Raw genomic sequence first — 26,660 nt, 5'->3', positions numbered from 1 at the left:
AAGGACAGATAGAGCTGTGTGTCGTCTGCATAGCAGTGGTATGAGAAGCCATGCGAACGGATAATCTGTCCCAAGGAGGTGGTGTAGATAGCAAAGAGAAGGGGGCCCAGCACTGAGCCCTGGGGGACCCCTGTGGTGAGATGGTGAGGTGCAGATAGCTGACCAAGCCATGATACGTTAAACGAGCGTCCTGAGAGGTAGGATTCAAACCAGGAGAGAGCAGAACCGGAGATTCCCATCTTAGCGAGTATAGAGAGAAGGATGCGGTGATTAACCGTGTCAAAGGCAGCCGATAAGTCAAGCAGAATGAGTACTGATGACCGAGCGGTCGCCCTGGCTTCTTTTAAGGCTTCTGTTACAGACAGCAGAGCCGTTCTGTAGAGTGGCCACTTTTGAACCCAGACTGATTTGGATCCAGAAGGTTGTTCTGTGAAAGGAAGTCAGAGATCTGTTTGGAGACTGCTCGTTCAATGCCTTTGGATAGGAAAGGCAGGAGTGAGACAGGGCGGTAGTTCTCGACTTGAGCAGGGTTGAGAGAAGCTTTCTTAAGTAACGGTGTTACCCGGACCATTTTGAACGCTGTTGGAAATGTGCCGGAGGTTAGCGAGGCATTGATCACATGTGTGATAGCTGGAGCGATGGTCGGGCTGATGGACTGAAGTAGGCTCGTAGGGATAGGGTCCAGCGAGCATGTGGTAGGACGGCTGCATGTCAGGAGTATAGATACTTCACTCTCGGAGAGAGGCGTGAATGCTGAAAAAGATGATCCAGCAGTCCCTAGAGGTTGTAGGAGTGCGGTATCTGAGTCAGATGCGTTGAGTGGGCATGTAGAGAATTGACTGCTGATTGCCGCCACTTTGTTTGTAAAAAATGAGGCGAGGGTATCTGCAGTAAGGCAGGCTGGAGGAGGCAGCTGAGGGTTGAGTAGCGATTTGAAGGTTGAGAAAAGTTTTCGAGTGTCTGTAGCGCTGTTGATTATGTCATTGTAGAAAGCCGTCTTAGCAGCAGTGATGCTGGCTGAGAAGGAGGTCAGGAGTGTCTGGTAGTTTTTGAGGTCATCAGTTAGTTTGGATTTGTGCCATTTCCTCTCCGCGGCTCTGAGTTTGGTGCGTTGCGATCGGAGGGTATCATTTAGCCATGGATGAGAGTGTTTGGATCGAGCTGGCCTTGTGGTAAGAGGGCACAGCTCGTCTAGACTCGAGCTCAGTGTGGAGCAGAGCGAGTCTATGGCCTCATTAACCTCCAGAGAGGAGAAGGTGTTGAGTGGAGGTAGACTGGAGGCAACCACAGAGGAAAAGTGCGTTGGAGACAGGTTCCGGATGTTGCGGCGGAACGTGACCATCGGCTGAGGAGCCGGAGGCTGTTCTGTCAGGCTGACGTTGAACTGGATGAAGAAGTGGTCAGAAAGATGGAGAGGCGTCACCATGAGGGTGTCTGTGCTGCAGTTCCGAGTGAAGATCAAGTCAAGCTCTTTGCCAGCTTTGTGAGTCAGTGGGCTTTGAACCAGTTTGAGGTCAAAGGAGTGGATCAGGGCCAAAAAGTCAGCTGAGCCTAGGGCATCTAAGTGGATGTTCATATCGCTGAGAACAAGAAGCGGACAGTCATGCTCAGGGATGGAGGACAGCAGAGTGTCCAGCTCGTCCATAAAGTCGCCTAGGTAGATGACCAGCACGTAGAGTTTTGCTGGGCCGATCACTGTGATGGCATGGAATTCGAATGAGACATATTTGATTGAAGGCAGTAGCGGGATGAATTTCCATTTGTTGGAGATCAGCAGGCCCGTCCCACCTCCTTGTCCAGATGGGCGAGGGGTGTGGGATAGTGTGGGAAAAAAAGTCAGTTTTGTTGACTGCGGATTGACAGTTCCACAAGCCCATGGAGAAGGAGGTTTCTGTAGGTACACCCACATTAATCAATTGTTTGTAGTGATATGTTGTTGTGTTTCAGTGGATAAACATGTTTACTCAAATGTGGACAATGTCAAAGTAAGACACAACCCTTGTAGTAATAATAGCTTGCGTGCAAGCTTGTGAAAGTCAGAAAGGCAGAAAAGCACAGACTAAACTTTTCAGTCTACTGTACCAAATTAACATTGTGTGTTCATTAGTGTCACAATAGTGGTAAGAGATGCAACTCATATTGATGTTTGTTAAGATCCTCACCACACACACCAAATACATCTAAAGCTAACAGCAGCAGTAAAACCCTAAAAATGTGAAAGTATGATTATACAACTTACATCTCATTAGCAAGCAGAAAGCAAAGCAAAGCTCCAATTGAAAAGGGTTGCAATTCAAAAAAAGAAATGGCTTGTTAGATGTCAATACAGTCTTCTCCATACTATCTAGCACAGCATTTATTTGTGATGTAGTTTTAATACCATCAATTTGACCAAAGACCCCCCCCCCCCCCCAAAAAAAAAAAAAGAAAAAAAAATACCATTAGGTAAATGCGCAATTTCTGCACACTTTCAGTCAGAGAATAGGGCCTATGCCTACAACACACATGCATGATCTGTTACCTCACATATCCAGACATCGGCATGAAAACATTTAACTCACAAGGGAGATGGACATAAAACATGTTGCTATGCCTTGCATATTAATGATCATAGTGTTAAAAAACGACCAGCTTAATGCAATAGTAGAGTGGTCATCGGGAGAGTCGGGAGAATTCACAAATTTCCCTTGGGCCGGTGGCGTTAGGGCCGGGCTGATTAAAGCTAAATGCTAAAAAGCGCATGATATTGCTGTTTGAATATTATTTCTTTGCTGTGCCTTCCGAGTAGCCTGCGCTGTGCGACTGCAGTTCCTTTCGTTTTCAGAATGTTCATTATATCCATAACTATGTTTGTCTTCAGTGATTAGCAAGCTACCACAAGAAACCAACAATCATGTAATACCTCTCTCCCGTGCACATGAAAACTGTGTGCGTGTTGTAGATTTGTTTCAGTGCTTTCTATCTGCTTTCCTGTTGCACGCGTAGCCCGCCGCTAGAATCATTGGTCAGTAGTTAGAAATTATTTGTCTCTCACCCTGGCAATTGTTCATATTTTAGATGACAATGTTGGGGGGGATAAACACTACCGTTTTCAAAGTTGAGGAAGACACATCCCCCCTGTCCACCCCATAATAACGCCCCTGAAAAAGACCTTTTATATAAATAAGATTAATTCATACTAGGCCGACTGTGCAACTGGAAAGTTTTTAGACCCTTTCAAGTTTTCCACATTTTGTTATTTCAGACTCATCTTAAAATGGATTCAATTAATTTTTTTCTCATCAATCTACACACAATTTCAATACTCCATAAGCAGGTGTTTAGACTGTTTTGTAAATTTTATATAAAAAAATAAAAGACTGAAATATCCCATTTATATAAGTACTCAGACCCTTTGTTATGACTCTTGCAATTGAGCTCTGGCGCATCCTACTTCCATCAGTGGTCCTAGAGATGCTTCTACAACTTGATTGGAGTCCACCTGTGCCTATATGAATTATTTGGACATTATTAGGAGAGGCACACATCTGTCTGTGTCTTACTGTTGATGGTGTATGTCAGAGTGAAAACCAAGCCACAAGGTCGCACAAATTGTCTGTAGACCTGCGAGACAGGATTGTGTCAAGACAGATCTGGGGACAGCACGGTATAGCCTCCTTCATTCTCAAATGGAAACGTTTGGAACAACCAACAGTCTTCCTAGATCTGGCCGCTCAGCCAAACTGAGTAATCAGGCAGGGCCTTGGTCAGACAACTAAGGACCTAATGGTCACTATGAATGAGATCCAGAGTTCCTTTGTGAAGATGAGAGAAGCTTACATAAGGACAACCATAGCTTCACTGCACTGCAGCACTGTAGCACTGTAGCTGATGTATTGATCAGTCCATGCTGGTCACCATGAATTATTGGTGCTTCACTCCCCTCCCTGAAAGACATTTACACCACCCACCTCACCCGCAAGGCGACCACAATTGTGAGTGATGCAAGTCACCCCGCTCACAATTTGTTTGATCTACTGCCCTCTGGGAAGAGGTACAGAAGCCTGCGCTCCCGCACCACCAGACTCACAGCAAGCCAGTTTAGTTCTACACCAAGCTGTAAGGATGCTGAACTCTCTCCCCCCTCCACCCTCAGCTACATAACATCCTGGACTTTGGACCCACAACGGCTGCCTTGCACTACTCCACTTGTACACTTGCACACTTTGCAACTTGTTGTTGTTGTCCTGTTGTCCTGAAAACACAACACACTTCTGCTGCTCTTACATAACTTGCACCACTATGCCACTTGCTTACTTAGGTCAAACAGAACTACCTCAGCCATTTATTGGCCTGACTTTTGCACTATTATATTGACTGTCTATGCACAATTGCACAATTTCAACCCAATTTTGCTGCTCTAATTTCTTCATTGTATGTGCCTTCTTATTTACTTTTTATTGTTTACTTGAATGTTATGTTTGTCTGTGGACTTAATAGTGATGGGGACGAGACCGCCTATGCCGAGTCCGAGTCAAGACTGAGTCTTTGAAGGGTCGAGACCGAGTCAAGACCGAGTCTGTTGGTTTTCAAATACAGTCGAGTCCGAGTCAAGACCGAGTCTTTGAAGAAGCAAGTCCGAGTCGAGACCGAGTCCTTTAGGAGTCGAGACCGAGTCGAGACCAAGACCATAAAAAAATTTCAGTTTTAATATTCATAATTTAATATCACCCCAGTTAATAATCAACAGTTAGGCCTACAGACTAAGCTAGACTGGGAATTGTTTAGAGGAGCAGTCTTAACGTCTTAATATGGACTATGCTGACCTACAGACACTCACCGGCAGCAGAGCCATAGAGATAAATAAACGGCTCTGACGGCAGTATCTTTGCATTGCACCATGGGATGTCATTTTCAAATAATGCCGGTCAACATTGCATTTTATTATTATTGTTGTTATGTGTTGTCTGTTTTTTTATATGAACATAAAAAATGCGTTGGTCTTGAGGACTCGGTCTGAAATTACGAGTCCTTCTCCTCCCACTGTGGTCCGAGACCGAGTCAAGACCGAGTCTTTGAAGGAACGAGTCCGAGACGAGACCGAGAAAGCAGAAACTGGTCTCGAGACCGGACTCGAGTCCGAGACCGGACTCAAGTACTACATCACTAGGACTTAATTGGTAAAATATGTCTTGTCTCCACCGTGGGATAGTGAGAAACATAATTTCGATCTCTTTGTATGTCTTGGCATGTGTAGAAATTGACAATAAAGCAGACTTTGAACTTGGAACTTTGAACCATCAGTTGGCTTGCAGGAGCTGAAGGATCTGGGCCTCCAGCTCCTTGGCTTTGATGGCGTTCTCTCCCTCTCCATGGGTGTCGGCCACCCTGAGTCCCTTCAGGACCGACTGCAGGGCGTCAGCGTTCTTCACCGCGTTCATCTGGTCGGGGTCCTCCCGGATCTCCTGCACCCAGTCCAGATAGGCCCGCAGCAGCCCCAGGTCGTCCGCAAAGTTGCCGATGATGCGCAGGCTGGGGCAGTGGCGTCTCAGCTCCGTGACCCTTGACCTCCCAGCCGCTCCAATGTCATTGCCAGCAATCCTGAAACAAAGACAAAGAGGGGTTGCTGTGTTTAACAACACTGAACATCTATTATTTATCTATGATTATTAGCATTATTTAAGAGTTGCAGTTTATATGTTTATGGTCACTGCTATTATTTGACTATTTGCATTTTTAATATATGACTTTAAACTGTTCATTTTAATATATGACTTTACTTTAAACTGTTCATTTTAATATATGACTTGACTTTTAACTGTTCATTTTAATATATGACTTTTCTTTAACTATTCATTTTAATGTTAATGTGATGTCCATTGATGTCAGTGTAAGTCGCTTTGAACAAAAGCATGTATACACATGAACATCTTTTTTCTGCGTATTGAAGGAAAACACTATGGCATTAGATTTGTTATCTTCTATACACCTATATGCAAAGCCTGATATTTTGTCTGTGTGTAACATCTCACTTCTCACTAGTGGGCAGGATGTAATACTATGTTATGCTACTCGTGAGCATGAGCCAAATCATCAGGGAGATTTCCTCAGAGCTAATGTATTGTTTTGATGAGCCTCTTGGTCTTTTCTCATACGTAAGGGTCTTCAGGGAGGTGTTCTTGCTGAGGCAGTTGACCATGTTTTCTGTGCCTCTCTCCGTGATGCCCGTGATGTCCAGGTAGAGCTCCTCTACAGTGGAGTTCTGCTCCAGCGCTGACCACAGCTCCAACACCCCGTCTGGGCCCAGATTGTTCCCACACATACTTTGGGGGGAGGAGGGGGATGAAAATGAATTATGCCTTTAGGTTTTTACTTAAACACTGCCAATCCTCTCACTGTAATTACAACTAAGTACAGCACACTATAAATATTAGGATTAATTTGTTGCTGATGGTTTTGTTTTCAATACTAATCCCAAGCGCAGAAATTTAATTATATGTAAACAGGATTTAGGTCTGAAAATAACCTTTGAAAGCCAGTGCCACTTACTAGAGTTTCTTCACCTGGCAATCTCTGGATTTCAAAATGTCAGACTCCAGAATAGCTGCATTCTTGTCCAAACAGTTGTAGCGTAAGCTGAAAGGGACAGGGAGCAGAAATCTGCATTAGAACTAAACTGGACAGATCTAGTTTGCACATCCTTGGAATCAAAATGGCATCAATGTGAGACGTTTATGGTTAAATTGTAGCATCATCAAAGTATTTTGTCAAACTGTAATAGTAATTGTAACTATTTATAGCACTTTAAAACATCCTGTGGCATTATAATGGTATATAGTGCAGAAGTGCCGTTCACCCTGTTATGAGTTGATGAACCACTGAAACGATTTTGGAAACATTATTTTAAGGTAAAAATAATCTTTGGTGTTGCTTTAAGATGATGCCCTCTGTTTCTATGTAACACTCATGAATTGAAATAAATGGTGACATATTAGATACTGACTAAAGTGTTTCACATCGGTGTAGGATCGGCCTCAGGCGGCTCAGCCCCCTGTTCCCGATGTTTGAGTAGCCCAAGTTGAGCTCGTCCAGCGTGTGAGGGGAGAACTGCAGCACGTAGTGCAAGGCCGCACAGTCCACCACGCTGAGCTTCATCTTAAACAGGTGCAGCCTCTTGATCTCTGGCGCGGCCCTGCTGGTGGCCTCCTGAATGTGTAGCTCCATCAGGCAGTGGAACAGGTTCAGGGCGACCTCGTTGGACATCGTCCTGCCTCTGAGCTGGTCCTGGAACCACTGACCCAGCTGGACAGGAAACTCCTGACCTTCCTCTAGAAAGGGGTCCTGGGCGAGACCCTGGAGCTGACCCTCCAGCCGGGCACGGAGCGCTCCCATAAAAAAGCGGGTAAACATCTGCAGAGACTTCTCGGGTTTGCTGTCATTGTCTGTGTTCTTGTGGTTGAGTTGTTGATCGTGGCCTATGAGAGGTGGGTAGCTCGAAGGACTGGGAAGTTCCCCAAAGCACCAGAAGTTCAGAGCCTGAAGGATGTCCCCTTCTTTTGAGAGGTTTACTGCACAATAAAGAGCTGCGAGATATTCTTGCACGGTCAGATGGAAAAAGGAAAACATCTCTGTTTTCGCCTCCTCGATGACCACTAAGACTTGACAGAGGAAGGTGCTGTTTATCTCTTGGGGCTCAAGCCCAAACTCCTCCAAGTCTTTCCGCTCAAACAAGATGTTTCCCTTTAGGATGTTCTCATAGGCTAACCTCCCCAGGGCTGTCAGCTGTCTCTTAGCCAAAGAAAGGACTTTCGATTTGGGGGTGCTGCGGTCGGCTTTGCCTTTCAGTGCATGGTGCTTTATAGCAGTGACGAGATAGCAATAGTAGACCTCGCTAACCGTCCTGGGTGGGTTGACCTCCAGAGACCGTCTGCTGTCCTCCTCTCTATTTGCAGAGAAGAACTCAGATAGCGCGGTGCAGATGATGTGGCAGTAGAGAGGGATGAAGGAGAGGACAAACAGACTGTCGTTCATTGCGATGTAGTTGTACACATTCTCGGCCACCTGTGGGTCACTGTAGTATTTGTGGGCGTACTCCTTCACTTGGTCCTCCTCAAAGCCCAGAACCACACAGCAACGTTGGAAGAACTTCTTGGGAGCATCTGTAGAGGGCCTGGTTGTCAGAATGACCGAGGACTTTGGTAAAAGGCTGCCTTTGATCAGTGAGACCATCAGCTCTGATATAGGTACCTTGGTGTCGAAGCCAATGTCCTTGTCAGTGCCATTCCAGTTAAGATGATGTTTAAACTCATCAAGTCCATCCAGGATGAAAAGTAGACTGCTGGGCGTGTCGAGAAGAACTGGAAGAACATCTCGCAGGTACTGGAACCTAGTCCCAAGAAGCTCCAGGAGGCTGATTGGAGCATCGATCAGGTTCAGCTCACGGAAGCTGAGGCCAAAAACGCATGTGAACTCCCTCAGGTTCTTCCCCAGCGCCCATTCATACATGAGCCTCTGCACTGCCGTGCTCTTCCCGATCCCTGCGATCCCCTTGACCTTGACGCGTTTGGGAGGGCGCCTGGAGGCCTCTGGGGGGTCCAGCAGCTGCCGAGGGCGGATCTGGTGGCAGAACTGATGGGCGTAAATGCGTGCCCGGCGGGTCGTGGCGCTGAAGTATTCATGCTGGCTGCTTTCCATGGACTCGTCATCCTCTGTCACAAACAAGTCGGTGTAGCGGACCTCGATGTGAGAGCGTGAGTTAGAGGCCTCGCCTCCCCCTTCGGAGTAGCAAATCATTCGCTCAGTCTGGCTCAGCAGGGTGTTTTTATGTGTACTGATGGGAACTGCAGGAGTAAAGAGTTGCATTAGTCACAGCTGCTTATTACAATATATTTAGTCCAATATGTCATTTAAAAACTTTCTGATATCTCACCTCTTAAGTTTGGAGACTTCACATTTCGAAGTGGATGCATCTGATGTTCTGGTCAATTAGAAAGATTTAATATCACTTAGAAAGATTTGATATCACTATATAGGTCACACTCTATGTAAACTCTGTTGAACAAAATAGCTATATGGTGTGAGTGCATTATAGAGTACTCTATGAGAGTGGCATGACTTTGTGGAAGGTGAAGTGAAAAACAATATTAGAGAGAAAAAGCAGCGGAAGCAACACAGCAATACCTTTTGCGTCCTGAGTTACAGAGAACTCTTTCGATTTGCCCTTGAGGAGTTTTGCAAGTGGATTTTTCGACTTCTTTTTCTCTGTCAAAAAGAAGGGAAAAACAATAAGCCTATTCAACGCTAATTTGAAAATCTCCAATGAATCTGTATTTTTATTGCATTAATATCAGCATATAAAAACACTATCTCATAGAGCTTAGACTTTGACTAGACTTGAAAGACAGACATTTTATTAACCCACCATAAAACTATATGGCAAACATGTGGAACTTCATTGCACTTTCTTTTGATGATTTCAGTTAGCTTCAGTTAACAGAAGCAGTCAGTTGCAGAAATTAGCTTACAACTTTCTCCTTAATTTGAACGCAATTTACTTCCACAAGACTGTCAAAACACCACACCTGAACAAGCCAAGCAAACCATGACAGTGTGCATTACATGCCCCTACCCTCAACTTTGACTGGAGTTCTCAAAACACCACACCTGAACAAGCCAAGCAAACTATGACAGTGTGAATTACATGCCCTTACCCTCAACTTTGACTGGAGTTCTCTCCTGCACCACCTCATTGATGCGGTCCAACTGGCAGCTCCGTTGCACCCAAGCCTGCAGCTGGGGGCAGTAGTAGCCCTGCACCTCTCCCAGCACCTTCAGGAAGCCCTGGCTGCCCTCCTCACTCGTGCACACCATCTCCAGGGTGGCGGCCGCCGCATTAGCGGGCAGGCGCTCCAACAGGCCCAGGTACTGGCCACGGGTCAACACCCCGTCGTCCCACAGCCAGCGCAGCAGAGGAGCGGGGTTGGGGCTGAGCCACTGCAGGAGCTGGTCCCTCTGAGCCTGCAGCAGCTGCTGGGCTGAGGCCATGCTGACCCACTCTGACCACCTCAAAAGGCCGGACGTTTGAGACAGGTTCAAAAGCATAGTCGTCAAAATTGGCATTGGAAGTGAAACGCATAGCAAACCATTTATGGTATTCTGATATCACTCACTGGAGAGAATTGGAATTTGTTTGGTGCTTTCATCTTTCTTTCAATCTCTTTCTTTCATTTGCTTACTTCAGACGCACACGACACATATACAGTCAAACCCTTTCTCTAATGGCTATAATCACTTCGAATCAAACTGTGCCCTCAAACCTCTTACCTCAGCACGTTTGACTCTCTGTAGGGTTTTGTCCCACCGACGGTCCAAACTCTGCTCTCTGCTCCCGACTGCTGAGCTGCCCCAGTTGCTAATGGAGAGAGGGAGTGTTTCAGTGCTTGTTTATCACTTTGAAAAGAGAACATAGTCCAGAGTTCAAGGCAAGCAGTCGCTCAACACTTGAATGAGTTTTATAGCACTATAGAGTAAGACGATCATTAAACAAAGATGCTTAGAGACCATAACTGACGGATCAAAGAAAATGGCAAATGACTAGGAGATTCTCAGGGCTTAAAGTGTGTGTGTGTGTGTGTGTGTGTGTGTGTGTGTGTGTGTGTGTGGGGGGGTCATTTTCCCCCCGTTGCACCGACACTGGATTTTAGGGTTCCCCCACCTGCCAAATCCCACTTTAACCACTGGATGCACTCATATGTCATTCAAAATGACAATTTATTACAATCTCTTGCTTTAATCGTCATTATATTGTAACACTCTGATGCACACTTTAGCCTTCCTTTGAGACAGAAATGATGATGAAAATGCAGTGATATTTTCTATTTTGCTGTTTGAAGGCTTTTCATTTATTTCTCATGTGGTTTTATAAGAAGCAATGAGAAAGTGTTGAAAGCTTTTTGCTTTTCTTATTTTGTCATTACTGATAAACATGACTATACACTACACTTTAGATTTGTTGGAAAGACACTTTAAGTAGAATGCTAATAGAATGGTTTTTGTGTGTTTTCTGTTATTATGCATGACGTACTCTGTCAGTTGGAACATTTGCATTAGTTTTGTCTCTTTGATTATCCATTGTCATGCACTCAGTCTGAGATGTCATTTCAGAGGGACCCCTAAGGACACCCCTTTAGTCTATCAGGAAATGAAGGGCTCTTATTCACAGAATACGCAGAAAAAATTACACTGCCACCCACCACTGACATAGCAGCAACCATTTGAAGGAGATATTTGATATCCCATCATTTAATTCCATGAATGGAGTAATTACAGTCATAATGTGAAAAAGCAGTCACTAATAAGGTTACAGAGATACTGAAATGGAAAGGGTCTTGAAAAGCTTGCTGGAGCACAGTGAGTTAAAGGAAGACCGAGATCTGAAAGAACACAGAGAGAGAGAGAGAGAGACAGATAGAGAGAGAGTAGAGAAAGAGAGAGGGGGGTTGGGGTTGAGGAAACTGACTAAAGCATGACAATGAATCACCCATAACCTCCACTATTTCTGCTGATGTCTCTTGTGTGGTCTGCCGGAACGCGACCACACTGTGAATAAACCAAACATCATAAATACGGCTGCAGCGAATACCCAGAGTGCATTTGGTGACCTTATTAATTAGGATATAATTCTTCACCAATATCATAAATACGCCTGCAGCGAAGTCCATTTGGGGACCTTATTAATTAGGATATAATTCTTCACCAATATCAGCAGTGCTCAGTAATGTAGGGAGTAGCATGGAACTGAAATTAGGCATGATTGTTTATTTTATCACACACTATAATCTAGTTTTAACTGCATTCAAAGTTATGGATGTCTGTAATATATATATATTTTTTCAGTTTGGTTAAAATCAATACAGTAAAGAGCCCATTAAAACTAAATGAATCCAGATGAAGTCTTGCACTTACAGAACACTCTTACGGGCAGATGCATGGGAATCCGTATGCAGGGAGCAATTTCCATGACACAGAAAAGACTACATACACACACACACACACACACACACACACACACACACACACATACTTCCCTTGTGACCAAAAAGCAGAATTCTATCACTTCTGTCTTTTGTTGTGACATCATTTTGTCCTATGTCTGTCTGTCTCTCACATGGTCATGGCTCTGAAGGAGTTGATTTGTTTCTTTTTCTCTCTCGTAGTTGGTATGTACTATTATTATGTATAGCTACAATAAGTGCCTTTAAATGTATGGCGTTATTGTGTGATGTTGTGTAACTCCTCTGGAGTTACAGTCCATGCATGGGCAAAGCTTTGCCCATGCATGGACTGTAACTCCAGAGGAAGTTAGGTGTGAAAAACTTAGAGAATATATTCCCTGATTGTCATCTTATAAATTGTTTTTGTGCATCATGTTTTAGGCTAATTGAATGTGCACAGGATTCTTTGTTTGAAAATAAGCGTAACTGTTGTAGATGTGGAGTGTAGATGGCATAAATCCAGTTAGATCATATGAAGGGTTTTTGATGGGCTTGCAATGAAAGAAATGTCAATGTCAATGTGGTTACAAGCACTATGCACAATGCAAGCTATTGTGTTTTTGAAAGTAAACAAAAAAACATTAGCCTTGAGTTGCGTAAGTGCACTTAAATCATAAAAATGTGAAAGGTGTTTAGAGTTATTACTGCTCCATCTGAGCTATGGACAGCTGCCATCCACTTCCACTTTTCTTAATTTATCTGGAGTTGTGAAAGGGCCTTTAGTTTTTTCTCTCAACTCAACTTCTTGACAGGAACATTGCCTTCAAGAGTTTTAAAAGTTTGTTCAAAGACCACTCCTTCCATGTTTTTTTTAGTCATTTAGCAACTTTACTTACTACCCCACAACACTATACTGTTACTACATGCTCCCAACCCACCTGTTCTCTCTTATACTGTTACTACATGCTCCCAACCCACCTGTTCTCTCTTATACTGTTACTACATGCTCCCAACCCACCTGTTCTCTCTTGACCAGTCTGTGGCCCGCGTGGTGTCCGCGCCTTGACGCTGGTGGTCCCGGCGAGGGTCTCGGCACTGGCGGGCTCCTGTGTGCTCATCCCATGTTCCCTCAGCCCCCCCCAGCGCCAGGGGCGGCCCGTGGAGGTGGAGGTGCGCTTGCAGTACCACTGGAGCACCCCCATGGGGGCGCTCTTCCCCACCGTGCCTCGCCTGGCCCTCAGCAGCAGCAGTGGGGAGGACGATGACGCCTCCTCCTTGAGGGTCCACAAGGACTTTCGTGGTCGCGTGGCTTTGACGGGGGACGTGTCCAAGGGAGACTGTTCGGTGACTGTGTCGGAGGTCAGACAGAAAGATGCCAGCAACTACGTGCTGGAGATGAGGAGGCGTGGGGACAAGAACTGGAGCAAGATGGCCTTTCAGATGGACGTTTCCAGTAAGCTTTGAATGAAAGGGTTTCAGATGGACGTCTCCAGTAAGCTTTGAATGAAAGGGTTTCAGATGGACGTCTCCAGTAAGATTTGAATGAAAGGGTTTAGTGAAAAGTGTTCAGAGGTTCTTCAGAAGTTCTTTGTTAGAGGAGAAATATAAATAATGTTAGCTCACCTCTTTTAGGCATCAACTCAGTTCACTGAAGAGTGTTTCTTATGCTTACTATTTTCAATATTCTAATATGGAAAACATGTATTTTATGTTCAAACTAAACTTGGTAATGTTTCTGAAACAGGTTGCATGCTAAGCTGAGACATTTTATTCTACTCTCAGAAAGAATTTGATAATAAACATACTGTAGGTAACTGCCCAGAAAGGAAACCATTTGGAGGATGTGCAGTTCCTTAACATGGCTGTTCTATTTCCCTGTTCTACCTTATTCTCTCTCTCTCTCTCCCTCTCTCTCTCTCTCTCTCTCTCATTATCATGGATGCAGATTTCCCGGAGCTGCCCAGGCTGACTGGCCCTGAGTCCGTGACAGACGGTCAGCAGGTGGTGCTGAACTGCACCGTGGGCTTCCCCTGCCCCTCCCAGCCCCCTACGCTCCGCTGGAGATGGGTCCGAGGGCGACCAGACAACAGCAGTGTGTTTGGGGAGCCCCGCGTGGCCCTGAGCCCAGACAAGAGGCCTCTTCTCTGGGCATCCCTCTCCTTCACCGCCTCCTATCACCTCATGCCCCGTATCAGCTGTGAGGTCCACTACCAGAAGCTTGGCGCACCTGTGGTCATGGCAAAGGATATTCATGTGAAATGTAAGACATGATTGATATACCGCATACAAACCTTTGACATGATAGGTGTAATATGAACCTTTGATATGATATGTGTCTTGAAATTGTTCTGTAGATTTAATAATGTTCAGGGAATCCTGAAAATCAACAGCAAAGCATGAGTTAACACAAACCCTTAACTTTAGATTGAACATTGCTCTGCATTATCAAATATTAAACCTGTGAAGCCTTTGACTCCCGAATGCAACTCTCCTGCAGTCCCTCCCAAGGATGTGCATATCCGGCTTCACACCTCAGCGGTGCGGGAGGGAGGCAGTGCTCTACTGGAATGCTCCTGTAAAGCTGACCCCCCTGTGGAGGAATACGACTGGTCATACACGCAACACGGCCGCACACGCTTCTTACCGCTGCACACCTTCACCGTCCGCATCGGAAACGTGACCCGGCACACACGTGTCATCTGCACAGCCAAGAGCCGCCTTGGGTCGACAGCGTCACCGTCCACAGCCATCAACGTAGAATGTGAGCATGTGTACCAGACTACCAGTTGGTCAGATTTAGAATGGGCGAGGAGGGCGGATATGTTTCATTTCTTCTGTTGATTTGAATTACAAAGAAATACTCAATGCCAGGTCTGTTTTTACATGTAAGCATTTGTAAATAGAAACTTTATAGAAAATAGAAGCTTTATCCACAACAGTGTGTTCCTGGGGCATACTGAAGGCCGAAGGCAACACTCTCTGTTATTCCATTCTGTCTGCCTCTGCTCTGCCTAATCAACTCTTTCTGGATTTTCAGTCTCTCACATCATATCTCTTTTCTATCTGTTTCCCCAGACAAACCCCACATCTTGAGCAAATCTTCATGCAGGTGGGATGGCACTGCAGTCTACTGCAGGTGTATTGCGGACTCAAACCCACGTGCCGCCATCACCTGGAGTGTGAATGGCAGCCCTCCGTCACACGGCTACAACACCTCCGTCTTCGTCCACAGTAATGGCACTGTGGCTGCCAGGTTGGGTGGTGTGGTGGACATGCCTCCATCGGTAGTGTGCTATGCCAACAACGCTCATGGGAACGACTCACGCCCTCTGTTGCAGGAAGTGGAGGGTGAGTTCTGCATGGAATTGGGGGGGGGGGGGGGGCATTGATGGCAGTGTACCTTTGTGTGTTAATGTTAATAGATAATGCAAAATACCTACTATGGACAATTGTGATGTGTTGCGTATGTTGTTAACATAGTATATTTGAATGACAACAGCTTCCATGGGGGGTGTGTAAAGCAGTTGTTTGTTTGGACGTTTCTGACGTGTGTCCGTGTGCGTGTGCGTGCGCGTGCGTTTGCGTGTGCGTGTGTTTGCTGTATATGTGCATGTGCGTGTGTGTGTGTGTGTGTGTGTGTGTGTGTGTGTGTGTTTGCTGTATATGTGCATGTGCATGTGTGTGTATGTGTGTGTGTGTTTGCCTCTGTGCTTGAGGAATTGACCTACCCCTTGTGTTGGCAGTGTCGCTGCTGTGGCTGCTGATGGCAGCCCTTGGGATGGCCTTCTCCGTCCTCGTCATTGTCGCCGCTGTGTTTCTGTGTTGCGGTCGCAGGCAGGCAGGCCGGTAGGGAGCTTGTGATTTACATTCTAATGACTCTGCGTTTAACTTCAACAGAAAATGCAGGAATAATACCAGCGGCTTCATGCATAGTACAGTTTATCCCCATGATCTATTGCTGAAACCTTTTTGATGTCTCTACAGGAGCGCCATGATAAACCATCGCTCCCAGGCTGTGTACCCGGGGGATGTGGGTATCTACCAGGAACATGCGCCCCTGTATATCAACTGCACTGAAGTCACTCATATCTACACGAATGGCAGCTACCAGCTCGTCTATCAAAACTGCACGCCATGCTTTGTACGCACAAAACAGGTAGATAAAGCAAACACACTGTGTGCTAATGAAAACTGAATGATAGATAAAGTAAAAATATGCATTGATGAATTTTAAATGACTTGAAAACAATAAAACAGATTAGACTCATCTAGTTACCAAAGCACATCATTATTAATATAATGCATATCACATAATACATTCATTTTGTCGATATTCTAGCGAATAACATAGCATATATCATCATTAACATTTCCATTAACATTATGTATCATTTACACCAGTTCACCTTGAATATGTTCTTGATTGAAATAGTAATAGATGTGCATATTGTCTGCTTCTTGCCTAGACACACAAGAGTAGTAGATGTGCATATTGTCTGCTTCTTGCCTAGACACACAAGAGTAGTAGATGTGCATATTGTCTGCTTCTTGCCTAGATACACAAGAGTAGTAGATGTGCATATTGTCTGCTTCTTGCCTAGACACACAAGAGTAGTAGATGTGCATATTGTCTGCTTCTTGCCTAGACACACAAGAGTAGTAGATGTGCATATTGTCTGCTTCTTGCCTAGACACACAAGAGTAATAGATGTGCATATTGTCTGCTTCTTGCCTAGACACACAAGAGTAGTAGATGTGCATATTGTCTGCTTCTTGCCTAGACACACAAGAGAAGGCGACGAGGAGCATGGCGAGACGGGGTGCAAAGAGAGGCCGAGAGGCTGAGAGCTCCTCCTGGGGTCTCCACGGCTGAGACAGACACGGCCATTTACCTGGAGGTCCTCTGAGAGGGACACACACATGGGTGGTGGTGTAGGCCATTTACCTGGAGGTCCTCTGAGAGGGACACACACATGGGTGGTGGCGTAGACCGTTATGCATAGAGAGATACGCACAGAGGAAACATACATTGTATAAAGAGACTGAAAAAAATGTAAAGCATGCTCATTCATGACACAGTAAATGGCAGAATTATCCACGTTACCATTGGTGTTATATATTTGTTTTGTTTCATTTTTCATTCCTTTTTTGTAAATATATGGAATGCCGTCAAGTCAAGTCAAGTCACTTTTATTTATATAGCACATTTAAAAACAACAGGAGTTGACCCAAAGTGCTGGCAATGAGAGGTTAGGCAACAGTTGAAACATAAAAAGGGGCCCAGGGATACACAGGTCTGACTAAGAAAATATATAAAAAAAAGTAAAAGGAAAATAATATTACATGAGTAAAATTAAGAAGTAGTAAATTAGAAAAAATAAAATAAAAATAAATAATAGTAATAATAATAATAATAATAATAAGATCAGTAGAATAGATAAAGTAAAAAAATATATAATATAAAAATAAGAACATAAAATAAATGGAGTAAAACAGGTAAAATGGAGTAAGCAGGATATTATAATTAATATAAATAAATAACTAAAAGTAAGTGGTAGATAAAAATAAGTAAAAGGTAGAGGGACACACACGCAAGACACAGGGGGCAGAATTAAAGGTTGTTAAAAGCAAGAGAGAAAAGGTGCGTTTTTAGATTAGACTTAAAACTAGCAAGGGTAGTCGAGGACTTAATGTGGGGTGGGAGGGGATTCCATAAGTTTGGGCCAGCCACAGAGAAGGCCCGGTCACCTTTTGTTTTGAGACGTGTGCGGGGGACAGTTAAGAGTTGTCTTGAAGATGACCGGGTCGACCTAGAGGTAGAGTGTGGAGAAAGGATTTCAGCAATGTAGGGGGGTGCTAGGCCATTAAGAGCTTTAAAAACAAAAATGTAAAATCTTAAAATCAATTCTAAATTCAACAGGAAGCCAGTGCAGCTGAGCCAGGACTGGTGTGATGTGCTCTCTCTTTTTAGTACCAGTAAGCAATCTGGCTGCTGCATTCTGGACCATCTGTGATTTGTGAATGTTAGATTGGGTCAGACCTGTGTATAAGATATTGCAATAATCGAGTCTGGAGGTAATAAAAGCATGTATAAGGGTTTCAAGGTCGTTTTGTGATAAAAAGGACTTTAGATTAGCTATGACTCTGAGTTGATAAAAGCCACTTCGGACCACACTGTTGATTTGTTTATTAAAATTTATAGAGAGCTATCCAGCATGACACCAAGATTTCTAACCACGGAGTGCACATTTTTTGAGAATGGACCAAGAGTACTGCTGAGGCTGGAGACAGAGGAGGGTGGACCAAATATGATTATTTCAGTTTTGCTGTCGTTGAGTTGTAGGAAATTGCAGGCCATCCAAGATTTAATATCAGTGAGGCAGCTATGTAGTTTATTTAGTAAACATGGGGTCTGAGGAGCCACTGGGAGATAGATTTGGGTACCATCATTTCAAATCCTGTAGTATGCTATAGTATTGCTCAGTCTTTACTTTTGAGGATGACTGATGAAATTCCTTAAATACTTTAAAAGAGCATTTCTTGTTTGATATTCATCCATTCAACCTTTGTTGAATTTTCAGAAATTAATTGAAGGTAGCCCTCATTTTCAATCATGCCGAGATTACAATCACAATGAAACAAACTAAAAATGTACAATAGTTATATTAAAGCAGGCTATAAATAAACCAAAAAAATAAATACATAAAAATACATAACATTTAAGAGGAGAAATTATACATAACATACATAACATTTAAGAGGAGATAACATACATAACATTTAAGAGGGGAAAACATAAAACAGTAAGGCTACAATAGACAGATAGATAGATAGATAGATAGATAGATAGATACTTTATTGATCCCCAGGTGAAATTCAAGATATATAAGATAATTCAATATACATAGGAGGGTTTGATTACAGATCTGAATTGACCACATCGCAAGTTTAACAATAAATAGCATCTGTTGAAATTTACATGATGCATACAATTATGTAGAGAATACTCTTTCCCCCAACAATGGAGCTATAGGTTAATAATATTCCTAATTATGATGCATTGTTATGAAGCCCTTAATGCCAGTGGCAAATAAATCATTCAGCAGCATTTCTGATTATACATGACATTTCCAATTCTATTAAACCATCAGCACATGCTTACTGTATTCCATTCCAGAGTTCCTACACCCAACTACCTTGCAAGCGCAAGTCATGTTTACCTGCAACAACCAATTAGTACATGATTCAACCAGGAAGTAACAAATGATCTTCACAGATAATACATAACACGGACAGTTGGCCAACAACACCTTAAAACCATTTCTGGAGATGCCGGGGATTGAACCCGGGGCCTCATACATGCAAAGCATGCGCTCTACCACTGAGCTACATCCCCTGATTGACATGCATTGTTAAGTCACAAACTACCCATAGCATGAAATCAAATTCTGTTCTGACAGTTGTTATTTGCATCATTGATATGTAGTATGTAGTTAATACTAACCTGCATGGGGTGAGATGGGGGAGGGAGCGCAGAGATGCAGCTCCCTCCCCAATACTCTGGTTGGAGGATGTCAGGTTTCCACTATTAATATGTCTGGCGCCGTGGCTTAGTTGGTTAAAGCGCCTGTCTAGTAAACAGGAGATCCTGGGTTCGAATCCCAGCGGTGCCTAAAACGGGTGAAACTTTATTGTGCAAGCGTTTCCAAATAAAGCTACGTCAACCTCATTAACACATTCTTCTATGCACGGAGCTGTCACATGTCACTCGTAATCACGAATGCAAGGTTGAATATCCTGTCAAAATCAACCACACAAATGAATTTTGGAGGAGGTGAATTTTGATAAGAGTTTACATACAACTTTTCATTGGCTCGCAGACTACGACAATAGGAAGTTGCGTCATTTTGTGAAATGGGAGGGAGTTTAGTTTGCACTGTGTTGTGTGTTTGAAGAATCAGCATTGTAGACTACTTGTACTAGTAATTATTTTCTTGGAGTGGTCATGTAAAGAGCTAAGCATTCTTTAATTGAATTGGCTAAGCATTCTTTAATTGAAAACTTGAGCGATCAATTTCCCCACATACTGCGTGCTAGCTAATGTTAGTCAGAGCTTACTTGCATGGCTAAGGTTCATTGTTAGCTAGCTGGTATTAGCACACAAAGCAATTGAAGTGACATGAGTTTGATATGCAACAACAGGAGATGAAAAGCGATAGTTGCATGGTTTGCAATACCGCTAGGGTCTGAAGTGAATGGATATTTGAATGGGAATATGTTTGTTTATTTCCGAAAGAAGTCAAGTATAACGTTAGTTGCTAGCTGAGGTTGATTAGCTGTTTGACTTGGGCAAGCCAGTCCGCTAACGTAGGCTAAATAGTACCGTTTTGTTAGACGAGTTTACATCAGCGTGCTGGAGAAACTAGCTCAAGACAACCTTAACACGTCTACAGTACTTTAAGACTTGTTTGTTGTATTCAATGTTTTGCTGAATATCGCCTGTAGACACAGCACGTCTATACGACAACATGCCAGAGATCAAATTGAAACACGTCGTGTCCTGCAGCACAGAAGACAATGTAAGTTGCTATTGTCCGCCAATATTGTATTCTAGCGTCAACTAGCAAACGAATGATTGAATTGGCACGCTGGCAAATGCACGGGTTTTGCGTTTACATTTAACTAGCTATTCATTTCTTTTTCCCCACAGACGCACAAGGCAGACAATTTGCTGAGTTCAGACACTTACAGAAAGTGGAAAGCAGCGCGGCCAGGCGAGAAGCAAACCTCTGTTATCTTACAAGTAGGCTGCCAAGAGACCGGGTTTTCTTGTGGTATCCATACTCTGAAGCATACACTTTGAGATTTATTTAAATGTTACACTTAATGGAAAATCCCGCTTCAATTAATAATGAATTGTCTTTAATGTAATGTAACCTAATCATCACTCAATACAGTAACTACTATCAAGTGCGTATTGTGACAAGATTTTTTAATTATTCACTTTGTAAGACAAGTGTCTTCTTTAAAGTCTGTGATGTACTACCAGATGACTATGACCATAAAATCAATCAGTGTGGTTATGCAAACTCTAACAGAACACGAGTGTAAGCTCTGGAATATCTGGAAATCAGTTTGTGATGAACCACATGATCATAGACTGAATGCCCTCACTGTTACGGTACACCTCATATCAGCTCTCAGTGCTCACTGACTCTTGTTTTTTACAGTTTGAGAAAGAGGAGCAGATTCACAGCATCGACATTGGCAATGAGGGATCCGCCTTCATTGAGGTGCTTGTGGGTCACTCCACCTCTGTCAAGGATCAGGATTATGAGGTTGATAGATAAAACCTCTCTGTAATATTCTACATCTTTGAAAAATACTGTTTCTGCAACTTATATTGCATATTAATATGAAATTCCTGTCAAAATACCAGCCAACTGTGGTAAAACTGCCTAGTTGGTTTGATCTGATTATTAAAAAGAACCAAGTTCACCTTTCTGCGTAATGTATACATTTTAAAGAATGGATGAACCATTTGCAATGTTTTGGGCAATTATATGGTTGGGGCCTCACGGTGTAGTAATAATAATTTAGTGGATGAGCAGTAGGACTTGAGATGGTGACCCTTGTCTCTCTTTTGAGGTTCTGTTGGTCACGTCCTCCTTCATGTCTCCGACGGAGAGCCGCGGCAGCACCAACACCAGCAGAGTTCGCTTCTTTGGGCCCAACCAGCTCGTCAAGGCCACAGCACAAGAGAAATGGGACCGTGTGAAGATCGTCTGCTCTCAGCCCTACAGTAAAGTAGGTGACACACCCTGTCTGCATGCTGTTAGGGTTAGGGTCACACCCTGTCTGCATGCTGTATGGGTTAGGGTTAGGGTCATACCCTGTCTGCATGCTGTATGGGTTAGGGGCACACCCTGTCTGCATGCTGTATGGGTTAGGGTTATGGTCATACCCTGTCTGCATGCTGTATGGGTTAGGGTCACACCCTGTCTGCATGCTGTATGGGTTAGGGTTAGGGTCACACCCTGTCTGCATGCTGTATGGGTTAGGGTCACACCCTGTCTGCATGCTGTATGGGTTATGGTCACACCCTGTCTGCATGCTGTATGGGTTAGGGTCACACCCTGTCTGCATGCTGTATGGGTTAGGGTCACACCCTGTCTTAGGGTGTCTTAACAGCATAACATAGAAAAACGCACAAAAAAAGAGAAGGGACAATGGTTAAAATCTTATATCAAATATTATTTGGGAACTATTGTTCATCTGTCATTTTTTTTTACAGACAATTGCTTATGGATTGGCCTTTGTGAAGTTCCATTCACCACCTGACAACAGTGATCCACCTGCCTCTTCCCCTGTAAGCTCCTTATCCATGCTGTTTACATAGATTGTGTTAATGCTCCATGCTGTTTTATACAACACCTGTTTACATAGATTGTGTTAATGCTCCATGTTGTTTTATGCAACACCTGTTTAGATAGATTGTGTTAATGCTCCATGTTGTTTTATGCAAACACCTGTTTACATATATTGTGTTAATGCTCCATGCTGTTTTATGCAAACACCTGTTTACATATATTGTGTTAATGCTCCATGTTGTTTTATGCAACACCTGTTTACATATATTGTGTTAATGCTCCATGCTGTTTTGTTATTTGGAAGTAGCAAGCATTTGGAAATAGGCCTGGGACAGTAATCGCAACACCGCGGTCATGTGACGCTTACCGCGGGTCTGACCTCGTCACAGTCATCACCGCAAAAAAAACCCAAAAAAACATATTGGGTAATGCCGGGATGTGTTATGTGATGGATCATATTGGGTAATGCCGGGATGTGTTATGTGAGGGATCATATTGGGTAATGCTGGGATGCGTTATGTGAGGTTAGCCTGACGAGCCAGACCCACATTAAAATGTAGGGTCTGGGCACTCACCGTTCCCAGTGCTCAGTCCGAGGGGCGGGATAATCGGTTGTCTTTCAAATTCCCTCTGCACGCAATAGGACAGCTATGAGTCCCATGCGTTTCCTACCAGCGGAGCTAGTTGGCTAGTTCAAACTTTTGACAACTTAATAAAAGCTTAACTCGTGCTGTTCGCCAACAGCAACATCTATTTCTAGGTTAATGTGAGGTATCATCTTATGACATGGGTTCAAGGTTTTCTAAACAGAACTTCAAAACTTATCATCAAAAGATGGAGCAAACACAACCTTTTTCGTTTTGGGGAGCACAATGTTCCATGACCCATAACAACATTCCATTTGTGTTTACTATTGGGCCTATATGCGAGAGTACCTGTGTAATGTAATCATTCTAAAGTGGTATATACTGCGAAATCACAGGAATTTGTTGCTTTTCAGCCACGGTAAGAAAAAAATCCATACCATCCCGGGCCTGTTTGGAAATAATGAAACCTTTCACTTAACATGATCTGCACTTAATATTCCATTGGATTCCGATTGGGAAAGTGGGACTAGCTAACAAGCATTGATCTCAGGCTTCATTACCAGCCACAGGGTCATTCTGTGTCAAATCAGATAATGTTGTCGTAGCACCATCTCAGATTTTTTTAAAACTCTGTCTAGTTCATGAATATGTTGTAAAACCAAGGCCTGTAAAATATGTCTGTTCAAATCCTGGAGAATGTTGTCCTGAAAAGAACTGCTCTACTCTGCGTGTAACACTATATTTACCTCCATACACATCAACAGAAACTCACCAAACTGGGGCAGTTCCGAGTGAAGGAAGAGTCTCCCTCTAAAGGCCAGAGTCTCCAACCTGGCAGTCTGTTTTTTAGCCGCGCCAGCTCCAAGGCCAGCAGCACCACTCCCAAGGGTAGGACGCGCTGCACACCTCCATCACCTCCATCACCTCCATCGCCATTTGCTCACTCTCACTTTCATTTTATGCATTTCCTTTTTTGGGACCATGTACAATTTCAAACATAAACGTTGCCATTCAATGCATTGTACCAGAGTTCGCCGTAGGCCAATTTACATGAACAGATGGGCAGCCAGGTGCTTTAGATAGATAGATAGATAGATAGATAGATAGATAGATAGATAGATAGATAGATAGATACTTTATTGATCCCCAAGGGGAAATTCAAGGTCTCAGTAGCATACAGACATCACACACAACATGCACTTACTTTGTTGAAGAAAGCATTGTTGTGTTGGGATTCTTCTGTTCAGTAAAGCTATGACTTATTGATTTCTATGGGGTAGCTCACAGATGGAGTGCAGCCGTTTAAAAAGGTGGCTAGTTTGACATTTCAAATAACCTTATAGTTTTTCCATTCTTTCTGTTGTCAGATAAATCACTTCCAATTAGTTCTTACAAACAGCTTAAATTGGGTTTGGGTTGTCTTAGGCTCAGCCTCAATACATTCACTCTTCAATATCATAATGCTTGGTCTTTATAATTAAAACAATGACTAAAATATGTTACATTGTGTGGTTAATGGGTCATTCCGTGTCAAATCACCCAGTGGCTGGCAGTTCACCCTCTCCCAAAAAATCTGAAAAAAATCACAGGTGTTTGTAGATCAAACCTATGCATAAATCTTAAAGGGAAACTTGGCAGGATTTCCCCCTCTGCTGGAGAAATTGTGCATTATGCTATTTCAAACTGTGGAAAAAGGTAACGATAAAGCACATGGATTTGTTTACAAGCTAGCAAAGTGGTTAGCATAAGTTCGGCAGACGATGTGGATGTTACAAGGTAAGAAACACGATTTAAAACGAGTTTCTTGTTTCTCCCTTCTCTTTCCGGGACGGTAGTCTCAATGTTGCAAGGTTGGTTTTCCGCCTGGGGACGCTAGGGGCAGCGGGAAAAGTCACCATTTTCACCGGAACAGGTCATTTAACCATCCAAATGATTTCTAAACGGGTTTATTACGTTGAAATAGTTGCCAAGTTCCCCTTTAAATAGTATATCTGTATCACTAATGGTTCCAAAACTACAGCCCTTTGAAGTTTCAAGTCATTTTAAGCATCGTGGTGAACAATCCTTTTTGTTCAACTTCCAACATTATTGGCTCTTTTGGTATTTCACACACATTAGTGAAACTATGTGAATAGAAGTACATTTTCCTGTTGAATTAAACAATCCAATCAAATCAGGTGTATCTTGTGTAATTCCCCCTCTGCAAAGCTCTGAAAATGGCTATAAATTCATTATGTGAAAAAACATCACCACCTTTGAGGGCTTGTCATTCAAAAAGTGAAAGTTCAAATGACTTGAAGTTTCAAAGGGCTGTAGTTTTGCAACGATTAGTTATACAGATATACTATTTAAGATCTATGCATGGATTTGGTCTACAAACACCTGTGATTTTTTTTAGATTTTTTCGGAGAGGGTCACCTGCCAAATTGCGCTGAAATTGGGTGATTTCACACGGAATGACCCCAATGTCACCTTGATCCTGGATTAAATAATTTATCTGTTTTTTTTTTTTTTTTTTTTTTTTTTTTTTTTTTTTTTTATTAGACTGGTACATGACCAAGTGAACATGTAAATTGTTAATTCTTCATTATTACATAGGCCTGTGCAATTAATCAGACTTTAAATTCAATCTTGATTTCGGCTCCCAACAATCACAACAAACAATGTAACAGAGAAAATAATATAATTTTGTCACATTCTGTTAAGCAATAGTGTTTTGGAAATACATAGCCTACAATTCCAATTCTTGTAAAGATAGCGCACTGACCCAAGATTCCCAAGATTCAGAAGAGAAAATATCAGTTACATTTACACACATTGGGAAAGTCCGACCATGTGTTCAACTTAATTATTAGCTATCCAGTATCAAGATTCCACGCATTGCTGCAGTGGTAGCTAAAGCAGAGAGCCAGGAAAAGATAACTGATAATGAAAAGGAACATGTAGGATCAAAGGATCAAAAGAAAAGTGGCTAATATGCTGCTCAATTGTGAAGAAACCCCCCAAAGGCAATGAGTAATCATGATTAGAATATTGACCAAAATTTGTGATTATGAGTTTTGCCGTAATCGAACAGCCCTATGAGAAAATACAGAAGTACTGTATACTGGAATGTCAGTGAATGAGAGCAGCTTTGATGATATAAATGGTTCCCATTTTAATTAGACTATTTCTTCACATTTCAAGTATACTGTGTTCAACTGTGTTGAGCTATTTTGACATTTTAACAATTAGGCCCGTTTCAGTTGCCATCCTGGGTAGAATTTCCTTCCAAGCTTGCAACAGTCAGCTATTGTCAATAAAGATAGCAAGCTGTAAGCTCAAGGCAAGGTTAGCCTACCTAGAAACTCATCTAACCGTAGGTGGGGATAGCTAAAGTACAATAGTGCATGAACGCTCCTGGCTGCAGCAGATGGCCTTCATCAAATAGTTATTTGCTTATTGTTAAGAGGAATATGAACTTATCTTCTCATAGGAGCTGCAGCTTGCATATCATATTCATCTTTTTTTTACTGTCATTTCTCCATAATTTTCTATAAGAATAGATGTGTAATCCCAATGAACTGCATTTCTAATAGTGTGTGTCTGAGATGACGTCACAAAAGTGGGCCTGACACTGTGGCCGGACAACTTCATGTGAAAAGACGCTTGCACCAGCAGACAGACCTGGAGTAGTGCACTAGAGTAGTGCACTAGCTGAGCATACAGATCTAGAGTAGTGCAATGGTGGA

The 26,660-nt window shown here is 43.1% G+C and overlaps 3 protein-coding genes and 2 non-coding genes across 7 annotated transcripts in view; 3 read left to right on the top strand and 2 right to left on the bottom strand.

Annotated features, from left to right (window-relative positions):
- Window positions 1-5,191: 5,191 nt before the first annotated feature.
- Window positions 5,192-10,370, bottom strand: LOC121721293 (NLR family CARD domain-containing protein 3-like). The gene is made up of 8 exons (XM_042108100.1): window positions 10,303-10,370; window positions 9,690-10,051; window positions 9,160-9,240; window positions 8,909-8,956; window positions 6,983-8,819; window positions 6,529-6,615; window positions 6,135-6,302; window positions 5,192-5,580 (listed from the first exon to the last, which is right to left on the bottom strand). The coding sequence occupies exons 2-8, from the start codon at window positions 10,021-10,023 to the stop codon at window positions 5,280-5,282; spliced, it is 2,856 nt and encodes a 951-aa protein (XP_041964034.1). The 5' UTR covers window positions 10,024-10,051; window positions 10,303-10,370; the 3' UTR covers window positions 5,192-5,279.
- Window positions 10,371-12,118: 1,748 nt separating this feature from the next.
- On the top strand, window positions 12,119-17,075 carry LOC121721304 (sialic acid-binding Ig-like lectin 10). 2 transcript variants are annotated; one of them, XM_042108138.1, is made up of 8 exons: window positions 12,119-12,197; window positions 13,009-13,425; window positions 13,918-14,232; window positions 14,470-14,733; window positions 15,048-15,320; window positions 15,716-15,818; window positions 15,957-16,128; window positions 16,754-17,075. In XM_042108138.1, exons 1-8 carry the CDS (start codon window positions 12,146-12,148, stop codon window positions 16,877-16,879), a joined length of 1,722 nt encoding a protein of 573 aa, XP_041964072.1. In that variant the 5' UTR covers window positions 12,119-12,145; the 3' UTR covers window positions 16,880-17,075. The 2 variants fall into 2 exon arrangements, with proteins under 2 accessions (XP_041964072.1, XP_041964071.1); XM_042108137.1 differs by having other exon boundaries at window positions 15,954-16,128.
- Window positions 17,076-19,296: 2,221 nt separating this feature from the next.
- Window positions 19,297-19,368, bottom strand: trnaa-ugc. The gene has a single exon. It is a non-coding gene; the product is annotated as a tRNA-Ala (tRNA).
- A 203-nt stretch (window positions 19,369-19,571) lies between these two features.
- Window positions 19,572-19,645, top strand: trnat-agu. The gene has a single exon. It is a non-coding gene; the product is annotated as a tRNA-Thr (tRNA).
- A 226-nt stretch (window positions 19,646-19,871) lies between these two features.
- The window catches only part of xrcc1 (X-ray repair complementing defective repair in Chinese hamster cells 1), a 29,998-nt gene continuing 23,209 nt past the window's right edge, over window positions 19,872-26,660 (top strand). For both annotated transcript variants that reach the window (XM_042108130.1, XM_042108129.1), the window contains exons 1-6: window positions 19,872-20,551; window positions 20,683-20,775; window positions 21,203-21,310; window positions 21,621-21,779; window positions 22,267-22,341; window positions 23,694-23,817. In XM_042108130.1, coding sequence (XP_041964064.1) covers window positions 20,501-20,551; window positions 20,683-20,775; window positions 21,203-21,310; window positions 21,621-21,779; window positions 22,267-22,341; window positions 23,694-23,817 — 610 coding nt within the window. In that variant the 5' untranslated portion in view covers window positions 19,872-20,500. The remainder of the gene's footprint in view (window positions 20,552-20,682; window positions 20,776-21,202; window positions 21,311-21,620; window positions 21,780-22,266; window positions 22,342-23,693; window positions 23,818-26,660) is intronic.

The sequence above is a fragment of the Alosa sapidissima genome, chromosome 10 (genome assembly GCF_018492685.1).
Source record: "Alosa sapidissima isolate fAloSap1 chromosome 10, fAloSap1.pri, whole genome shotgun sequence".
NCBI classification, from domain to species: Eukaryota; Metazoa; Chordata; class Actinopteri; order Clupeiformes; family Clupeidae; genus Alosa; species Alosa sapidissima.
The sequence above is the reverse complement of the archived record's forward strand: the minus strand, read 5'-3'. Positions and strand labels throughout refer to the sequence as shown.

Excerpts from the sequence above, each read along its gene's own strand:
- LOC121721293 (XM_042108100.1), bottom strand. The coding sequence starts at position 10,023 with ATGGCCTCAGCCCAGCAGCTGCTGCAGGCTCAGAGGGACCAGCTCCTG. Across the intron at positions 6,616-6,982 it reads CACCGATGTGAAACACTTTA|CTTACGCTACAACTGTTTGG; the intron begins GTCAGTATCTAA and ends TGTCCCTTTCAG. Across the intron at positions 6,303-6,528 it reads TGCCAGGTGAAGAAACTCTA|TATGTGTGGGAACAATCTGG; the intron begins GTAAGTGGCACT and ends CTCCCCCCAAAG.
- LOC121721304 (XM_042108137.1), top strand. The coding sequence starts at position 12,146 with ATGGTCATGGCTCTGAAGGAGTTGATTTGTTTCTTTTTCTCTCTCGTA. Across the intron at positions 13,426-13,917 it reads CTTTCAGATGGACGTTTCCA|ATTTCCCGGAGCTGCCCAGG; the intron begins GTAAGCTTTGAA and ends TCATGGATGCAG. Across the intron at positions 15,321-15,715 it reads TCTGTTGCAGGAAGTGGAGG|TGTCGCTGCTGTGGCTGCTG; the intron begins GTGAGTTCTGCA and ends TTGTGTTGGCAG.